This window comes from Epinephelus moara, chromosome 24 (assembly GCF_006386435.1).
Source record: "Epinephelus moara isolate mb chromosome 24, YSFRI_EMoa_1.0, whole genome shotgun sequence".
Taxonomy (NCBI): domain Eukaryota; kingdom Metazoa; phylum Chordata; class Actinopteri; order Perciformes; family Serranidae; genus Epinephelus; species Epinephelus moara.
In genome coordinates this window covers 21117968-21138415 of record NC_065529.1, presented here as the reverse complement: position 1 = coordinate 21138415, position 20448 = coordinate 21117968, and the positions used below count along the sequence as shown (strand labels likewise).

The 20448-nt window shown below is 41.2% G+C and overlaps 1 protein-coding gene across 3 annotated transcripts; it reads right to left on the bottom strand.

Moving 5' to 3' along the window:
* Positions 1-1343: 1343 nt before the first annotated feature.
* On the bottom strand, positions 1344-19508 carry LOC126385412 (interferon-induced GTP-binding protein Mx). 3 transcript variants are annotated; one of them, XM_050037112.1, is made up of 12 exons: positions 19157-19477; positions 7980-8117; positions 7705-7859; positions 5460-5598; positions 5177-5375; positions 4986-5064; positions 2943-3065; positions 2685-2826; positions 2453-2611; positions 2246-2322; positions 1903-2160; positions 1344-1792 (listed from the first exon to the last, which is right to left on the bottom strand). In XM_050037112.1, exons 1-12 carry the CDS (start codon positions 19341-19343, stop codon positions 1568-1570), a joined length of 1881 nt encoding a protein of 626 aa, XP_049893069.1. In that variant the 5' UTR covers positions 19344-19477; the 3' UTR covers positions 1344-1567. The 3 variants fall into 3 exon arrangements, with proteins under 3 accessions (XP_049893069.1, XP_049893068.1, XP_049893067.1); XM_050037111.1 differs by lacking the exon at positions 19157-19477 and adding an exon at positions 8651-8967; XM_050037110.1 differs by lacking the exons at positions 1344-1792; positions 1903-2160; positions 2246-2322; ... (6 more) ...; positions 7705-7859; positions 7980-8117 and adding exons at positions 13768-14430; positions 14549-14800; positions 14916-14992; ... (6 more) ...; positions 18019-18173; positions 18573-18740 and having other exon boundaries at positions 19157-19508.
* Between the last annotated feature and the right edge of the window lie 940 nt (positions 19509-20448).

The following is a 20448-nucleotide window of genomic DNA, read 5'->3' as shown; positions in this document are numbered from 1 at the left end:
AAAGTGTAGCATAATGGATTTTAGTTAGACTCATAAGAAAGCATTATTTACTGCTCTATTTGCAGAAACAGGTCTCAGGTCAGCCGAACATGAAGCTGCAGCACTGTCCTAAAAGATGACTGGATTGTACCAATTCTCATTTTGATCATTGTGGAGTAGTAGAGCACTTCATGTATTGTTTTCTTTAAAGTAACTAACTGGTCATATCAAGAATATGTAACTCTTGAGTACATAATGACAGTATTTTATTTAAAGCCAGACACACCAGGTTGATACGGGTAACATTTTAACATATAGATATCAACATTAAATTTCCCAATTTGATTACTAAGAATTTTTTTCTTTTTATTAAAAGTTTTCTTAAGTTTTATGTTTAAATATAAAAAATAGGTATTATCTAATTAAATATGTGCATTTAATGTACAATTCCACTACAGAAATCTGAATGAATAACACCTGAATATGTAATTTGGACATTTTTTCCCACTTGTCTGAAAAAATTAAAAAAAAAAAAACATTATGGACGCAAAATAGCCCAAAATCTCAAAACTGACCAGTGCTTGAAAAAACTATGTTGTCACCTGGGGTGTGACACCTTAAGAAAACAGATTGTTAGCTGAAGTAGTCTTGCATGTAAAATCAAATTGGAGTAGCAAAATTACATAATCAATAAATCCAAGTCCATTTTTCTTTATTTAAACAAATAAATTCGAAAAACATGCATTTGGAACATTTTTAAGTCTGTGATTATATAACCCTGACTCGAAAAAGGTTTGGGCACTGTGTAAAATGCAAACAAAAACATAATGCAATGATTGGCAAATCCTTTTCAATTTGTATTCAACTGAATACAGAAGAAAGAAAATATATTTAATATTTAAACTGATAAACCTTTTCTTTTGACAGCCCTCAGCTAAACAAAACTGGGAACTGAAGACACCAGTAGTCAAAGTTTTGAAAATCAAACTCTTTCCTGTTCTTGCTTGATATACGACCTCAGTTGCTCCACACATTTTCAATTGGAGACAGGTCTGGACTGCAGGCAGGCCAGTGTGATACCTGCACTCTTTAACGACGAAGCCACACTGTTGTAACACATGCAGAATGTGTTGTAGGCATCAAATTCAGAATGAGAGTATACTTACCAAAAACATTATAAATCTTGTCTTTACACTGTATCTGTGTATGGGTTGAAAACGATTTGCAAATCATCACATTCTGTTTTTATGTCACAGTGTACCGACTTTTTTGGAACTGGGTATGAATGATATGTCAAGAGAAGGTATATCTCGGAAACATGGTGTGCTCCTATGATTTTTTTTTAACATACAGTATGAAATAACAGGCGTTGGAGTTGTTTATTAGGAATGACAACAGGAGAAGATACTACAGTACATTTAAAACAAGTCCCCACGCACCAACACTGACCTGGTTTGACTTACAGACGTGTCCATTCTACACCGGACTCCGTAAAAAAGAATAATAATACAGCAACAGACAACCACAGTCCTGTATATGACCAATAAAAGAGGTATAGTAGACTCAAGCTGTTAAGCCTGGACCTTCTCTAGAACTCCACCAGGTATGCGCGGGCCTTCATGAGGCGTTTGAGGCGACTCTGCAAAGAAGCCCTCTTGCTGCCGATGTCACAATCCTCCTTCAGCAAGTAATCCATGTTCTCCTTGTCCTGAAGCATCTGCAGCATCTCCCTCTGCAGCTGGGCCGCAGACTCCTGCAACATCTGGTAGCGGATCACCAGTGGGATCTGGTCCGCCAGACGCTGGCTGGCAATCTGAAGGAGGAAAAGGAAAGAAAGGTTTGACAGATGGGTGACAAAGGTAGGGTCTAAACTTTACTGTCATTGCTTTTGTCCATGAATCATCCGTCTACATTAAAACTTACTTTGTAATACGATTTAATGTGCAGCATCAGCTCCTCAAGTGTTGCATGATTATCCATTCTGTATACAATACTCCTTTCTTTAGCAATGACTGCGCCTTTCCATTTGTCTTCTTCCTCATCCTCCTCTCGTTTCCTGTCACTCAAACTGTTGCTGTAGGTCCTGTCCTGAGTGTAGACAATCAGCTCCATCTTGAACTGGGTCCTCAGCATGGATTCAGCAGTGGACTCTTTTTCTTGCTTAATGGCTTCGATCTTCGCCTGGAAAATAAGATTCTGGTCAGTCTGAACACAGCCAGGAAAATGATGCTAAATACATTTTGCGAGACTCATAGAAGACGGCTACCTTCGCTGTTTTAATGAGGCTAGGAAATCCAATGAAGCTACTGTTGGCCAGCTGTATGAACGCCTTCCTAACAGTATCTGGAGGAAATGGAAATACAACGAGATACAGTAGCTTGATCTCCACCGAGCAACTTTGTAGCAGTTGAATGATGAAAACGAAAACTTGAGAAATAAAGAGTAAATCTGTCATACATATTTAATCATATACCTCCTATATCCTTGAGTCTCTTGACAGCTGGTTCCTCCAGCTGTTTGATCTGCTCCTTGACCATGACCTCGAAGGTCTTGTAGTTGATGAAGCCCGGCAGTTCTCTTCCACGATACTTCTCCTCATAGTTCTCCACCTCTTTCTCAATCCTCTTGTTAACTGCAACAAACAAAGTATATTTCAGAGTCCTGCTGACGGTCAACTGTAGACCAGATCAAAGTGACACACTCACACTTTTCTCCTGAGTGATCCAGGTGGGTGTTCCACCTCGCAAACTCTCTTCTGAGTGCAGAAAAGACATTGAGCTTGTCTCCACACTTGAGTTCCTCTCCTGTAGTTAGGCTGATGGCATCCTGAGTGAAAGCTGTCACTTTCTGCAGCAGAAACAGTTGTTTACAGGTGTTTTATATTTATCTGATAAGTATTTAAAATGCATGCATGATGGTGAGCATTTTGCCAGGTAACTGTTATATAGCGTGAGGACGCTCACATCAATGAGGAAGAAGAGTTTCTCAGCTGCGTCAGATGGGGGTCCACTGCCATATCTCTCCAGCTCTGCCTGAGTCTGTTCAAGTTTGTCCTCAATCTGCTCCTCCAGTCGAGGCAGAGATCTCTGCAAATCACACACAGGTCAAAGCTTGAACAACTAGAGTAAGCAGAGTGGCAAATCCTAAAGTGTTTTGATTGATTGATTTCGAATATGTACAGAAAATTGACATGAAGCACGGAATATTAGTCAATACCAAAATACACACAAAATTTAAATAAAAAGCATATACATGCATTCATGTTTGAAGCAAACAATAGGCATAAAGCAAAATAAATATTTTCACAATTGATTCAATTTTACATATTCGAAAAGGAGAGGGAAGAAGCAAAAATGTTATTTAATCCCACCCCTTTTCCATCATTCATTAATGATCATTGGTTTCCTATACTTCCTGTACATGTGCATATAAATACACACACATACTGTATACTATACATACCTATGTACATACATACATATACATGCATACACGTGTACACATATACACATGTTCCTACTAAACTATTCATAAAGAACACATTCAGTAAACGTAAAAGTAAAAGTAAAAGAAATACAAAGCAAACGATGACCCATGTAGCAATAAAAAAGAATCCCTATAACCACCCTGTGATTGTCAACCCTCTTCTTCCTCCCTGTACTGTGTGAATACCTTGTACTTGTACTGTATCTTAAACTGGCATATGTTTGGACATTGCTTTAACTCCACATTCAAATTGTTCCATAGTCTCACTCCACAGATGGATATACAGAATCTTTTCCAGTTTGTACGAGCACTGTAAATTTTGAAGTTGTATTTTTCCCTGAGATTATAACCCCCCAGCCTTTCACTCAACAATGTCTGGATGTTTTCTGGTAGTGTTTTATTTTTAGCCTTGAACATTATTTGTACTGTTTGATATGCAACCACATCTTTGAATTTTAATAATTTTAACTGTAGGAATAAGGAGTTGGTGTGTTCCAGATATCCAGCATTGTGAATGATTCTTATTACTCTTCTTTGCAGAATAGACAGTGAATGTAGTGAACTCTTGTAGTTATTGCCCCAGATCTCTGCACAGTAATTAAAATATGGTAACACGAGTGAACAGTAGAGAATGTGGAGTGACTTGTGATTAAGAACCTGCTTTGCTTTATTTAATACTGAGATACTTCTTGACATTTTATTGTGTACATGTTGAATATGTGATTTCCAGTTGAGTAAGTTTATCTATGAATGAGTCCAATCTGTTCAATTGTAGAGTTTTTCTAATATTTTGGAGAATTGTGGCAGTAACGAGACAGGTCTGTAGTTAGTGAAGTTGTGCTTGTTCCCAGTTTTGTATGACTTTGGCTATTTTCATTTTGTTTGGAAATAAACCTGTTTGAAATGATAAGTTACAGATATATGTAAATGGTTTTGAAAATCCCCTCAATGACTTTTTTTAATAAAGTCATATCAATATCATTACAATCCGTAGACATTTTGTTTTTACATTTTTTAACTATATCCAATATTTCTCTCTCAATCACTGCTTTGAGAAACATTGAGCTGGGATTACTCTCTGTCCATGGATCCTCTTCAGGTTTTCTTGGATCTGGGATTTTTCCTGCTAAATCAGGTCTAACATTTACAAAAAAAATGATTAAAGCTGTTAGCTACATCCTCCAAATTGTAATTTTCTTTATCCTTGTCAATGAAATACAGAGGATAATTTGATTGTCTGGAGCTGTTTCTTATAATACTGTTTAGTATATTCCATATTTCTTTACTATTGTTTTTGTTTTCATCTAATATTTTCTTATAATAATCTTTTTTGCTTGTCCTTATAAAACGAGTTAACTTATTTTTATATGTTTTATATATATATATATACAGCTAATAATGATATTCTTGGGGTTTTTTTATTGCAGATTTCAATTGTTAAGCATTCTAGTAAATTATCCACCACAGCTGTCATATGATCCAAGGCTGTCATATGTGAAGGCGACAAAATAACAACTCACCTCAATGTGATGCACCAGCTCCAGTGTGAGTTTCTCAGCCAGTTTAGGGACAGTAGCTTGTCCTTCATTATAGAGAGTGCTACAACAAGAATAAAAAGACACTGAGTTCATGTCATATTACATGTAAAAACGCAAACCTCAGCAGTAGTATATCACCATGAAAATAAAATTACCAAAAACAATGAACTTACTGAAAATGCACATGATCTCTGAAGAAGGCTTTCTCTCTTTCTATAGCTTCAGTAAGAGACACCTTCTCTGTGATCTCCTTCTGACCTCTGCACCTGACAATCATGTAGCCCTTCTTCAGGTGGATGACCTCATTGTGGACAATTTCAACCACCATGTCTTCTGTACCTTTGTCCACCAGGTCAGGCTTAGTCAAGATACCTGAGAGAGCAAAGGGCAAACAGACAGTGAATCTAAAAGTTGAGTAACTTGGCCAAGTACTTTTCTAAAATCAGCCCTATTTACCCAGAGTCCTCTCTCCATCAGGATCCACCTCCTGTGCCATCTTCAACGCTTCTGTGGTTGCTATGTCCACGTTACATGGAACAACCACCAAGCTGATGGTTTCTTGTCTTGTGATGAACCTCTGGATCAGTCCCTTTATCTGAAAGATTTAACCCATATTGTATATCAAGTTATAAGTCGTACAGCTACCACAGATCTCACTGTTTCCTTGGAACAACTTTCTACCAAAGAAACTGTCAGTATACAACTTTGACAGTGTGTTTTGGGGACACTTTATGTTTCCACTGTGAAAAGTTGTGGATGGTACCAATGGAACCGTTCCGTACTGTCCCCATTTTTGGTCCCCCCTCTGTTGGGGTACCTAGCACACAGATCTGGTACTAAAAGGTGGAGCTGTGAACACTGCAGTCTGTTGATTGGTCGATAGTGGACAGTCACTCTGCTCGGGGCTGAGTTGTGGCTGGTTTTGAGGCTCATGTAACCACTGTTCATAACAGTTTTATTAGTAAACTGTAACTATAATTATTGGTCAGAAAAATGCCATCCGCGCCGCGCCCCTGTGTGCTCACCTGTGTCTGTGTGTGTGTGTGCGTGTGTGCGCACGTGTCTGTGTCTGCGTGTGTGTGTGCGCACTGGGACCGAACTCTGCTGTGCGCGATACAGAGAGCAGAGGAGGATTGTAAACGCACAACCATAGAGACAGAAATGACATGCCGTCATGTAAAGAATATAAGTCATCACGTTATAAGGTGAAACGTTGCAATATACAGTGTATTGCAATAACTTGAATAGCTCTATTTGGAAATAATTCATCATTTTAGAATCATTTGGGATTTAGAAAGGCTGTATTTGCATGAAATATACATTTTACAATCTAACTGTCCTGGAAATTGAGAACTTCACAACCTAAAGTATTAACCAGCAAAATAAGTATGGCATATTGCCTTTGACTAATATTATATTGATATGATAAACTTATACTGCGAGTCTCACAATGTGACTATTGCACAAGGACACATTGCGATGGTGATGCTCTCATGATATTGTGCAGTCCTAAATTGAATTGAATTCTATGGTTCATCATAGAAAAATAACCAGTTTTCGGATTGGATTTATGACCCCTGGACCATTTTTGTACTGCATAGGAGAGACCCACATCAAGTTGTTGGAAGTAACTAAGTAACTTCTACTTTAAGTACATTTTAAACGAACTACTTTTTACTTTTACTTGAGTAGATTTTTAGAAGGGTAGCTTTACTTGTACTTAAGTAAAATTTCATCAAAGTAAAGGTACTTTTACTAGAGTAGAATTTTGCAGTACTTTTTCCACCTCTGGTGCACAGTGCCGTGCTGCGGGTTCGGGCCGGGCTCATTGTCTCGTACTCGGGTCCGCTTCAGTCAGGAAAATGCGTCCCGAGCCGTGCTCTAGTGTGCTCACTTGTTTGTGTGTGTGTGTGTGTGTGTGCGCATCGGGGCCAAATTCTGCCGTGCGTGATACAGAGAGAATTGTAAAGGCGCAACCATGTAGAGACAGAAATGACATACTGTCGTGTAAACAATATAAATCATCACGTTAGAAGGTTTCTCACGAGTGTGTGAATTGACCTGGATATGAAGCGTCCGTAGCGCCAAATAATATAACGGTAGTTTCTTAATATCGTGCAGTCCTATTGTACTGTTACTTGATGCATGAGTTGACGACTTGAATCCCTCAACATACCTTAAATTTCAATGTGACCATCACTTTATATGACATACACTTTTAGTAATGAGTGGATCTTGAAGTATTTCTATATAATGTATATGTTAATTTCGACCGGGACGGCATATATTCTAATCCTCACTCAGGGACAAAAAAAAAGCATCATGGAGCGTTGTTCCTGTGGGCTACAACACTAAACCCCTGAGCTTGCCTGAGAAGGACTAAATGCACAAACCTGCTATTTTCAAATACCCCATGGAGAGAGACTCTCACTGCAGCCTGTTTTATTTTGTTCTGAAAATGTCAGCATGCAACCTCGTTCTGTGGATGATAAACAAGGCGCAGACTTCCCTCTGTGACACTGGTAATGAGGAAATACAGTGAATGCTGGACGGAGGAGTGAGTGACAACACCTGTCCAGATTTAAGGGTACTGTTTGCGATGGAAACACTAGGTCTAGGTACCATGTCTGAAGGGTTACTTTTGGTTCCAGAGGTACCATACTTAAAGTGTTTGGTGGAAACAGGGCTTTAACTAGCATACCTGTTTTCCAATGTCTTCTGGTTGTCCCTTTACAGCCACCCTGGCAATGCCGGGCAGGTCAATGAGCGTCAGGTCTGGAACGTCAGGAGAGGCGATCTCCAGACTGATGAGGTCATCACTAATCCCCACCCCGACCCCGGCCATTTCATCCTGAGCTGGAGAGAGAGGACAGGATTTTTGATGATCACAGGGTAGAAGTGTTGATCACTGAAACCTGAAAAAAATCAGTCCATACTTGGCCTTGTTAGTGACATTTCAAATGCTGTATACTGTACCTTCTCTAATCTTGTTCTCCACATCTGAAGGGTCTTCGATCTCTTCCTCGCAGCCCTGGTAGCTTATCTTCCCGTACCACTCCTCTCCTTCTTTCTTTCTCTTCATCTTTAGTTCGAGAGGACATCTTGTCACAATGCCTGAATTAATGAAGAGTAAATGACAAGAGAGGGGAAAAGTGAAATCCAGTGTGCTTGGTGAATTTATAAAAGCAGTAGGCTATCTTAGAAAAGCATCTTTATAAAGATGGGATCAATATTACAACTTCAAATATGTTCCAGGCATAGTACATGTGCTAGAAAAGTCGAACACCTATGAGCATGTTAGCAAATGGATTCATTGCATCTATAGCCTACTTCAAAAACATGCAAAAGCAGAAGTCACAGAGTTCTTGGTAAGCGATTGTAGAGGCCGCCAGATGCAGCTAGAGGGCGCTACCCCACCCCACCACAAAATATAGCAATTCTAAATGGGTATAAACACTTTTAGATGTGGTTGGGGGACATTTCCTATAACAGATGGTAATCATGGAGAACTAGTGTAATACTGCTATTACACTGTACAGACAAGCTGACTGAGAGGAACAGGGCTGATGACTGCAGCTTTAGATAGATAGATAGATAGATAGATAGATAGATAGATAGATTTGTCTGTCTCAATGACTACAACTCACCACTTCCTCTTGGCAGAGCCACCCCTGACAGCGCCTCCAACACGGAGCTCTTCCCGGAGCTCTGGTCTCCTATCACGGCGATAGCAGGCAGCGCCAGGTCCTTCTCTACACCCAGGGAGCGGAGAGAGTCGATGAGGTCGATGCAGGGACGCACCTTCTCCTCATACTGTTGGTTCAAAGTGTTCATGATGATGATAACTTCTTGTCTCCTGTAAAGAAACTGAGTTTAAAAGAGAGCAATAGACAACCGATTTTTCTCTCTCTCTCGGATACCTCAGGGATGCAGCAGTGAAGGGAAGTGAAAATAAGGTTAGGTTAGGTTTCGTTTCCTCGACTTTCATTTCATGGAGCCGATTCCTTACACGACCTGTTATACGAAATACCAGACATGAAGTGGAGGATGGTGGATGATTACGCACCAGGCCTGGCAGGTAGAACAGTGCTGTAGACATTAATTAAGGTAGTCAGCAAGGTAGGCAGGTGACACATAACATTATTGACGAGCAAAACAATCTACAATGATTTAGTCAACATCTGATGAAAACTCCACAGTGCAGTCTGTCTGAGTCCAGGGGCGTTTCTAGGATTTAAGGACATAGGGGGCTTCGCACGAACCACTGGAGGGGCCGCTGCTAAATGATTAGCGCTGCTGCTATATAAAAATCTCCTCATAAGCAATTGATCATCTTGTTCACAATAATACCCGTATAATTTTTAATATCATATGAAAAATTCATAACAGGATACTCACGATATTTCAACTTTTTGACATATTGACGTCATACTCTTTTAGCAAGTTACTGCTCAGAGGGAACTCATTCAGCGCCTCCTCTGGCAGCAGCACAGTGTCTCTCCCTCTCCTCTCTCACCGTGTGCACATGGGAGTCGGTGTTGTGAAGTGATTTTGTCATAAACCTTTGGTAATGTAAACCTACGAGACGCTCGCGGCTCGACAAACAACTACATATATGTGAATGTGCAGTAGTTATCATAGCATAAGAGCCTGTCACAGGTTACTGTGTGATGATTAGAGGAGAAATGGCAGAGCATAAAGGTCCAGGTGGGGAAAAAAGAGAAAGTAATCACCTGTTGATTTATATAGATCCCAGGGTACATTTTTGTATTTGGGAACTGTTTAAATGTGTAATTTGTGATAGATTTTATTTTGTTGAACTATTAATATTGTATACAGAATCTGAATCTCACTCTGAGTCACTGTTGCTGTTAAAGAAATGAGAGATAGTTTTTGTTAAGTTTTTACTGAATATTTGAAGGCAAACTGTAAAACTATATCACTTATTTTGTTGCAATTCTATTTTATTAAATTAATAATACAATTGAATTTGTCATATCATCAAGAATATCGTTATTGCAAAAAAAAAAAGTGATATTATTTTAGAGCCATATCGCCCAACCCTTATCTCTACTTTAAGCAGCCAGAGTCAGTGTTAAATCACGAGTGTCCACCCTACCTGTATCATCACCCTGTCACTCCTGAGTAAGCCCCGCACCTAAGATTATATAGGTCAAGCCTTCAGGCCTGTGAGTCCTCTCTGATTTCCCTCCACACCACCAGCGGGAACAAAGAGGATGGATGTGTTATTTTGGACTGTTTTACCTTATAATGTTGAAATTGTTTGATTGACTTGACAAGTATGGTCTGAAAGACATTGTTTTGTTTCACTATACTAGATTCCTGAGTTTCTCCCTATGTTGTTTGAGTAAACGAAAGCTAATACGGATGCATTAATGAAGTGAGTTAAAGCAGTAACCTAATTTGTTAATATTATTTGTTTGATATTATTCAGACTAGTGATATTCTCCTTTATATTTCTTTTGTAGAACAAATCATTCAATCACTCAACTGTCCACCCTGTCAATGCATTTGCCCACAATAAATTGTTGGAACGGCATTCTGGATCCTGTGTTTAAATGTGCACACCTACATCAGATGTTCTGTGAGCACCACCACAAAAGGTGTAGTTTTTTCAGTCAGGGACAAGCAGGGATTATACCCCCAGATAAGGAGGATGCTCTGATCGATTTGCCACCAGACCAAAAGTCTGTCAATTGTAGTTTTACCCTCCAACATCTTTATCCTCCACTCTGTTAATCCACCAGCAAATCGCCCAGCTCCCAGACTGTCCACTCCTGGCGGCACACGGGCTGGGGTAGGCCTAACTGTGGTGCTCCCTGAGCTTCGTTAAGCTTGCCTATGATTTGCAAGAGGCATCACTTGATTTTGTTTTTGCTGAAACCATTTTGTATGACTTAAACTGAGTAAGTTTGGGCTACTGTTATAACGGTACTATTTTTTTTGTATTCTTTCTTGTATAGGCCTATATTAAAAGGTGTTCGTTACTTAAACAGGTGTCCATTACTGTATATTAAGCTCTGATGCAGGATGGTCATATAATGCATAACCTGGATAATCATATTTTTAACGAGGCATAAGGGAAATTACAGTTACGTTTTCCTTTTTTCTTTTTGTCTTTCTGTTTTGTTTTTTGTGCTTTTTGTATTTTAGGTAGCCTTGTGTAACATCACAAGAAGAGGATGAGGTTAAGAGCAGTCCCACTATGGTCACAGTTTCATGGCTTTTTGTCAAAACAACAACATGGCTGTTTTCAGTGAGAAATTTGAGATGTCCCACAGTGAGTACAACACTAAGCAGTATACATGACTTCAATGCAACATCACACACTGCCATAATAACGGCCACGCCCCCTTTTGGGTGAAAGTTTTGAACTCGACCCGGGAGAGACGCTAGTCGCTGCTAGGAGTTCATAATGCCGAAAAGTTGCTGCGTTGTTCACTGCACAGCAAACAATAAAAAAAAAACCCAGAGTTGAGATTTTCTTTGCTCCTGGATAGAGTGAAGAATGGGGAAAGAAGAAATCTGTGGTTCACAGCCATCAAACGGCAGGGTAAAGACGGAAAGCTGTGGGATCCAGCCAGTCACTACACCTAACATTATGTCTGTGGCAGGCACTTCATCACAGGTTAGTTGGCTAACATTAGCTAGCTAGCTAAAGTCAGTTGATCTCAACAATAACATGAGATGTTCAAAGCCAAGAAGTTAATTCTAATGACTGTTAAGTAATGAATCGACAGGACATGAACTGAATGAATGAATTGACAAGGTCATTCGTCCACACAGAGGCTGGCAGCTGAAAAGGGCACGCTCCTCCTATCATTTTCACTTTCTCGTTGTACCAAAGGCGATCAGGACCTCTTAAACTCTCTCTGTAGCTTTTAGCCTGACTGGCCATTTCGTCTGATGGGGAAAGACTCAACTGATTTGTTTTTATTTACACTTTATTTGTGTGAAGAGCTCTGCCGACAGTCAAAATCCCATGTTTCTATCACCTATGATGTTGAAGTCATGTATATTAAGTACCTGGTTGACCAGTCTGACCAGAGCTGGCAAGTACTTTGCCATGCTGCTCCTGCTCAGGCCACGGGGAAAACTACTGCTCTTCCTACAATAAAAACAGTGAAAATACCTACTCCTGCCACTGCAAAAGAGAATCAATGAGCTCACCTGCTAGTAACGAGCCAAAATAAGTCAGTAAGTAACAACCATCACTGGTGAGTAATTGATGGCACCTCCTGTGATCATCATGACAACAGCTGCTTTAGTCACAGAAACAACTGTGTAAGCTTTCAAATGTTTACATCAGCAGCAGTTCCTCACTTTCACAGTCCTTGACAAAGATGAAAGTTGACTTTTACAATATAACAATGGACAATTGCAGATAAACTTCAGCACCAGTAGATGGTGACTGCAGGGAACACCTGCAGTCTCTCCTCAGAGGGATGATGAAGACACTCAAATGAGATGACTGGTTAGTTGTGAGTGGAGCTGTTGTGTTATGTGTGTAATACTAATTGATGTGACAGAAATGTCTACATCTAACCTGAGATACTTGTACTTGACTTGAGTTCTTCTATTTCTTTCTATTTAGTGATGTGGTGCAGTATGTGTACAAGCAACTGGAAACCTACCAGAGCTGCCACACAAAATACTGTCTCTGATGAGGGCACCAGTGTTACTAATCCACATGTACTAACCTGATGGGTCTTAAGGAATAAAACTGAATGAAAATCACAGTGGCCATTTTAATTCATCCATCCATCCATTTTCATCCGCTAATTCAGGGCCAGGTCGTGGGGGCAGCAGGCTAAGGAAAGCATCCCAGACATCCCTCTCCCCGGCAACGCTTTCCAGCTCCTCCTGGGGGACCCCAAGGCGTTCCCAGGCCAGATGAGATATGTAATCCCTCCATTGTGTTCTGGGTCTGCCCCCTGGCCTCCTACCAGTGGGACGTGCCTAAAACACCTCCAGTGGGAGGCGCCCAGGAGGCAATCTAATCAGATGCCCGAACCACCTCAGCTGACCCCTTTCAACACAAAGGAGCAGCGGCTCTACTCCCAGCTCCCTCTGGATGTCTGAGCTCCTTACCCTGTCTTTAAGGCTGAGCCCAGCCACCCCACAGAGGAAACTCATTTCGGTAGCTTGTATCCACCACCTCATTCTTTCGGTCACTACCCAGAGCTCATGACCATAGGTGTTGGTTGGGACATAGATGAACCAGTAAATGGAAAGTTTCACCTTCCAGCTCAGCTCCCTCTTCACCACGTCGGTCCGGCGCAGCGCCTGCATCAAAGCAGAAGCCGCACCAAACCACTGATCCATCTCACACTCCATTCTACCTTCACTCGTGAACAAGACCCCGAGATACTTGAACCCCCTTGCTTGAGGCAGTTAACTGTCTCCCAACCCAGAGGAGGCAATCCAACGGTTTCCGGGCAGAGAACCATGGCCTCAGTTTTGAAAGTGCTGACTCTCATCCCGACCGCTTCACACTCAGCTGCAAACCACCCCAGTGCATGCTGGAGGTCACAGTGTGATGAAGTCTACAGAGTCACATCATGTGCGAAAAGAAGAGATGCAATTCTGAGGTCCCCAAACCGGACCCTTCTCCCTGCAGCTGAGCCCCGAGATCCTGTCTATGAATATCAAACAGAATCGGTGACAGGCGCCAACCCTGTAATAACAAGTCCACTCCTGAAAACTGGAAATATATATTTTTTATTCTTTTGTAAGAGACGAGTAATTTAGGAAGGACCATGACCGTACATTTCTCACCCATTTTTCATTAAGACAATGCGGCTATTAAAACAAGCACAGATTGTTTAGTATTTGTAATTCTTTCTGTCTTTTAACATAACGGATTTGATGCATCACAGCAACAGAAATAATGCTAGATAAATCTAATTAAATCATTGTAATGCACTCACTTATAGAAACCATGCTCTGATTGTCTAAATGTTCAGACAAGTGTTCAGGCCAAATAATGAAGCAGGGCATTCTGGTATTGAGAGCATGATCTGATATGATGACATGTTCACATATTGGCTGTACATAATAATAATAATAGTAGTAATTCTACACTCAAAACCCAGTGTGACAGATAATAAACCCACTCCACAGCCATGACTGTATGACACAATCTAAACAACAAAATCATCCTGTAAGGCCTGGACCTCCTCTAGAACTCCACCAGGTGTGCGCGGGCCTGCATGAGGCGGTCGAGGCGACTCTGTAGAGCAACTCTCCTCCTGCCAAAGGTTAATTCTTCCTTCAGCAATGTATTCATATCCCTTTTATCCTGAAGCATCTGCAGCATCTCCCTCTGCAGCTGGACAACAGACTGCTGCAACATGTGGTAGCGGATCACCAGCGGGATCTGGTAAGCGAGATGCTGGGTGGCAATCTGATGGAGGAAAAGGAAAAGTTTGACAGATGAGGCCAGTAACTGAAAGACATAGCCTCTGTCTAATCCTTGTTGTTACTGCTTTGATCATTAATTACCCCTCTAAATTAAAACTTACTTGGTAATATGATTTAATGTGCAACATCAGCTCCTGAAGTGTTGCATGATTATCCATGTTGTATACAATACTCCTTCCTTTATGGGAGTCTGTGCCTTTCCGTTTGTCTTCGTCTTCCTTTCTCTTCCTCTCACTCAAACTGCTGCTGTTGATCCTGTCCTGAGAGGAAACAATCAGCTCCATCTTGAACTGGGTTCTCAGCATGGATTCAGCAGTGGACTCTGTGTCTCGCATTATGGTTTCTATCCTTGCCTAGAAAAACAAGATTCTGGTCAGTCTGAACACAGCCAAGAAAATGATGCAAATTGAAATACTGATAACAATCAAATCAAATCATAAGAATGTCACTAATAAACTCATGGACTACCGTGGCTCTATTCTTTAGGTTAATGAATCCATTGAAGCTACTGTTGGCCAGCTGTATGAACGCCTTCCTAACAGCATCTGGAGGAAATAGAAATACAACAAGGTACAGCAGCTTGATCTCCACCGAGCAACTCACTTGCGGTTGCATGGCAAGAAAAGAAAACTTGAGGATTAAAGAAAAACATATTACTGAGTAAATCTGTCATATATATTCAATCATATACCTCCTATTTCCTTGAGTCTCTTGACAGCTGGTTCCTCCAGCTGTTTGATCCTCTCCTTGACCATGACCTCGAAGGTCTTGTAGTTGATGAAGCCCGGCAGTTCTCTTCCACGATACTTCTCTTCATAGTTCTCCACCTCTCTCTCAATCTTCTTGTTAACTGCAACAAACAAAGTATATTTCACAGTCCTGCTGATGGTCAACTGTAGACCAGATCAAAATAATACACTCACACTTTTCTCCTGCGTGGTCCAGGTGGGCGTTCCACTTTTCAAACTCTCTTCTGAGTGCAGAAAAGACATTGAGCTTGTCTCCACACTTTGGTTCCTCTCCTGTAGTCAGGCTGATGGCATCCTGAGTGAAAGCTGTCACTTTCTGCAGCAGAAACAGTTGTTTACAGGTGTTTTATTTAAATACTGAAAATGTATGCATGGTTGTGAGCGTTTGTCTTTGTAGCCAGGTAAATGTTATAGAGAGGGAGCTCACGTCATTGAGGAAGACAAGCCTCCCAGCTTCATCAGATGGGGGTACACTGCCATATGTCTTCAACTCTGCCTGAGTCTGTTCAATTTTCTCCTCTATCTGCTCTTCCAGTTGAGGTAGAGATCTCTGCAAATCAAACATGGGTCAAAACTTAAACAGCTACGGCATCATGACTCAGGATATGCAGGACTGGACCAAAACAGAGACAATTACACATGTAGCAACAGGAGATTGTCTTTATAAGGCCTGTTCTCATCTACTGGAAATACTCCGTTTGGTTTAGGACTTTGTATCGAGAAGCTGGCAGGGTAAAGTCTGTCTGATCGAACTGATTCAGACATTTGTGCTTTTAAATACAGCTCCTCCAGGTAATGGTTAGCTAATTTCCAATTTGCAGGATAAGGGATTACAGCCAGGCAGATGAGGCAAAGTCCAAGGGCATTCAGTGGATAAATGGAGAATGGCTATTGCATGTTTGGGCACAGGGCAGAGAAAGGTAAAGGTGGCTGAGGAGAAGACTGAGAGGCAGAATGTGACAAAAGGTGACTAATCATAATTTACTGTAAAACTTCAATCAGTATCCCAAGCTTTTATTTGCTCAAATCACAAACTATTTATATGGGACAGGCCTTCAATTCCTTTCAAACAAAACTCTTGAGAAAGATCAAAAATACAATGAAACTGTTTACTGAAACCAGTATCGATATTAGTATAAAAATTAGGCTATTGAAGAACATGCCAATTCCAAATCATTAATTTGACCTACTTCCAACAGCGACAGTCAGTGATGCTTGTTGATGTTGAGCAATGGACTTCACATGACAATACTAAAAACTTAGGAAGTCTCAAATCTCTTGTGTACCATGTTCGTAAATCTAAATGAATTATACTTTGGTGCTTGAGCTAACAGCTTGTAGCATGTCTATATTGACAATTTTTTTTACGGTACACAGGAAGGAAGACAAATTTACCTTGATGTGATGCGACAGCTTAAGTGCGAGGCTCTCAGCCAGTTTAGGAATAGTGGCATGGCCTTCATCATAGAGAATCCTACAGTAAAAATAACAAAAAGTGACAGAGTAGCTACATGCTGCACAAGCTATCAAACACTTGACCACATAACGATTTTGCATAATCACCTAAAAAGAATGAACTTACTGGAAATGCGCATGATCTCTGAAGAAGGCTTTCTCACTTTCTAATGCTTCAGTAAGAGACACCTTCTCTGTGATCTCCTGCTGACCTCTGCACCTGACGATCATGTAGCCCATCTTCAGGGGGATGATTTCATTATGGACAATGTCAACCACCTTTTCTTCTGTACCCTCATCCACCAAGTCAGGCTTGGTCAAGATACCTGTGGGGTGTGGGGGAGGGGCTAAGAATTGTGTAACATAATGTAAGGGCTGGGTGGCTCTTTTTTAAAATCAGCTCTATTTACCCAGAGTCCTCTCTCCATCAGGATCCACCTCCTGTGCCATCTTCAAAGCTTCTGTGGTTGCTATGTCCACGTTGCATGGAACCACTACCAAAATGATGGTTTCTCGTCTTGAGATGTACTTGTGGATCAGTCGCTTTATCTGAAAGTATTAATTCATGTTCAATGTTAAGTTAGAAGTTGTTCAATGCTTTGTGTGAAATAAAATGTGAAATATAGATTAGAAATAATTGTGAGGATGAATGTATTTTTAACAACTAAAACACTGCCACAAATCTTTGATCCATGTCAGTTAAAACTCGACTTTTAATGCTACTAACTTTGTCTGTAGGCTACAGCACCAGAAAGCAGCAAACAACAAAAATAAAAACAAATAAAAAGACAAATGTGTCCCTATTGTTAGTCATCCTGGCCATCGAACCACTAGCAATTGCAATGAGAACTCAGAAAAACATTTCAGGCATACGTATAGGACAGCAGGAGCCCTGTCTGGTGTTAAATAGGGATGGTGTCATTATTTTTTTCAAAAATATGGCAAAATCCACCCTGCCCTGTTGGAGACAGACAACCATTCACACTCACATTCACACCTACGGACAATTTAGAGTCACCAGTTACAGTGGCGTGCACAGACTTTTTGAAGGGCAGGGGCGAAAAGAAAAAAAAGGGCACTTTAGCGCGCGTTTTGGCTCCCAGGAAGGCACTTTAGCATGCATTTTGGCTCCCAAGAGGGCACTTTAGCGCGCATTTTGGCTCCCAGGAGGGCACTTTAGCGCGCATTTTGGCTCCCAAGAGGGCACTTTAGCGCACATTTTGGCTCCCAAGAGGGCACTTTAGCGAGCATTTTTCAACAATTGGGCCACGAGGGGGTGTGACCGCCCCCCTCAGGATAATATGGATAATCCACACACCTTGCTGTCGATACTGACAGTGTGTTTTGGGGACACTTAACGAGCATACCTGGTCTCCAATGTTCTCATCTTGTCCCTGCAAAGCCACCCTGGAAATGCCGGGCAGGTCAATGAGCGTCAGGTCTGGAGCATCAGAGGAGGTGATCTCCATACTGATGAGGTCATTACTGATTCCCAGCCCGTCCCCAGCCAATTTATCCTGAGCTGGAGAGAGAGGACATGGTGTTTGATGATCACAAAGGATGGAAGGGCAGATCACTGAAACCTAAAAAAATAGTCATTCCATTGATACTCGGCTTTTGATAGTGAAATTTTAAGGTCCAGTGTGTAGGATTTAGTGGCCTCTAGCCATGATGTTGCAGAACTGAAACTGCTTCCATGGGTCATATGTGTTTTATCTGTTCTGGGTTACTGTAGAACAACATGGCAGAGGACCCGCTCCATATCTAGATATAAATGGCTCATTCTGAGGTAACAAAAACACAACAATTCTTAGTTTTAAATGAGTATGCAGTCATAAAAACAGTTATGTATATTACCATTTCTGCCAGTAGATGCTCCTAAATCCTGGACCTGGACCTTTAACAATGCTGCATACTGCACCTTCTCTTATCATTTCCTCCACATCTTCAGGGTCAACTATTGCTTTCGCCACAGTTTCATAGTCTTCTATGTCTGCCTCATAGTTCCGATAGATTATCCACCCGGACCACCACTGTCCTTCTTCATTTCTCTTCATCTTCAGTTCAAGAGGACATCTTGTCACAATGCCTGAATTAATGAGGGGGACATGATGTGTGAAATCCAACATGCTCGCTGAAATTATAAAAAGCAGTGGGCTATCTTAGAAAATCATCTTTATAAAACATCGAAAAACATGTTCCAGGCATAGCACATATGTTAAAAAAGGCCAGTATCACCAGCTCTCTATGCATGCATGGTAAACACTATACCTGCTCAACATTGTGAGTCTTTGTATCATGTAGGCATGGTGACATTAGTATTTAGGTCAAAGCACTTAAGTGTTGTGTGCTGTGTCTGATGAACTTCTAGGGAACAGATCACACAACAAACTTTATAAGGCAATAATGCATCGGAGTGGTGTGTTTTTCTGCTTGTTGTAGTTCTGCATCATGGCCAAAATCTGCAGCTTTAAATATTGTCTGGTAGCTACTGGGGGGTCTTACCACTTCCTCTTGGCAGAGCCACCCCTGACAGCGCCTCCAACACGGAGCTCTTCCCGGAGCTCTGGTCTCCTATCACGGCGATAGCAGGCAGCTCAAAGTGCTCCTCTACATCCAGGGAGCGAATACGGTCGATGAGGTCGATGCAGGGACGCACCTTCTCCTCAAACTGTTGGTTCAGAGTGGCCATGATGATGATGACTTCTTCTCTCGTGTGAAGAAATATTTAAAAGTAATAAAACCGCATGGACTTTTCACTGAAATGAGTTGTTCGTGTTGAGTCTACAATAGCAGGTGATCACAGGAGGACACTGCGGGTGGCGCTGCAGTTAAGGAATTAGGTTTCGTTTCCTTTACTTTCATTTCTTGTGATGTCAATTAGAGAAATACCAGCGGGGCATATGTTGCACCTATAGAGTCACCTAACAGGGAAAACATATTGGGTGCATCCGAACTCTCTCTCCATGCGCTTGCTTCCTTTCCTTGCGTCAGTCCGTCCCACCAGGGACGCATGAGGAGACGCAGCAGCCTTCACTCTGCGCAGGAAGTCACAGAAAATCTTGTTAGACTTGAAGTTGATTTATTCAAATTTTAATTTTTTTTTAGAATGATTAAAGACTCATTTATCAGTTTGTTCTCATTCTCCAGTTGTTTTAATTATGACAGAGTAGCCTAACAAAATGTTTTACAGGCGATCTGTAATTTGTGTTCATGGGTCAGCCCCCATTTGACATGAATCCTCATGTACATCAGCATCATATCAGCAGATCTGTCCCCCCTCAACAATATAGGCTAAATATATTTTATTTGACTATTAGGTTAATGTTTTCAGAGGAAAAAATACAAGACAACAGCTTTCATTAAAGATCAGTCAGTCCTCACATCCCACTGACCACCAGTCTCTGTGATGTGACAGTCCAATTGCTCAAAAACACTTAAATCAGTACATCAGATCTTAATAAACAAATTACTCAAGTGTAAAATCTTTACTGATGTACATTGTATAGTTCGTTGAGAACAAAATCCAAGTATGGTGCCCGTGTGTCTGTATGCACTCCTGACAATGAATGGGCATGCTCCTGATGAGTTGGCGGATGGTGTCCGGGGGGATCCCCTCCCAGACCTGGATCAGGGCATCAGTGAACTCCTGGTTAATCTGTGGGGGTACTTACTTGGTGGCGTCAGATGTACCAATACATAACATCCCATAGATGCTCAGTTGGATTAAGGTCAGGGGGATGAGAGGGCCAGTCGATGGCATCAGTGCCTTTGTCTTCCAGGAACTGCCTACACAC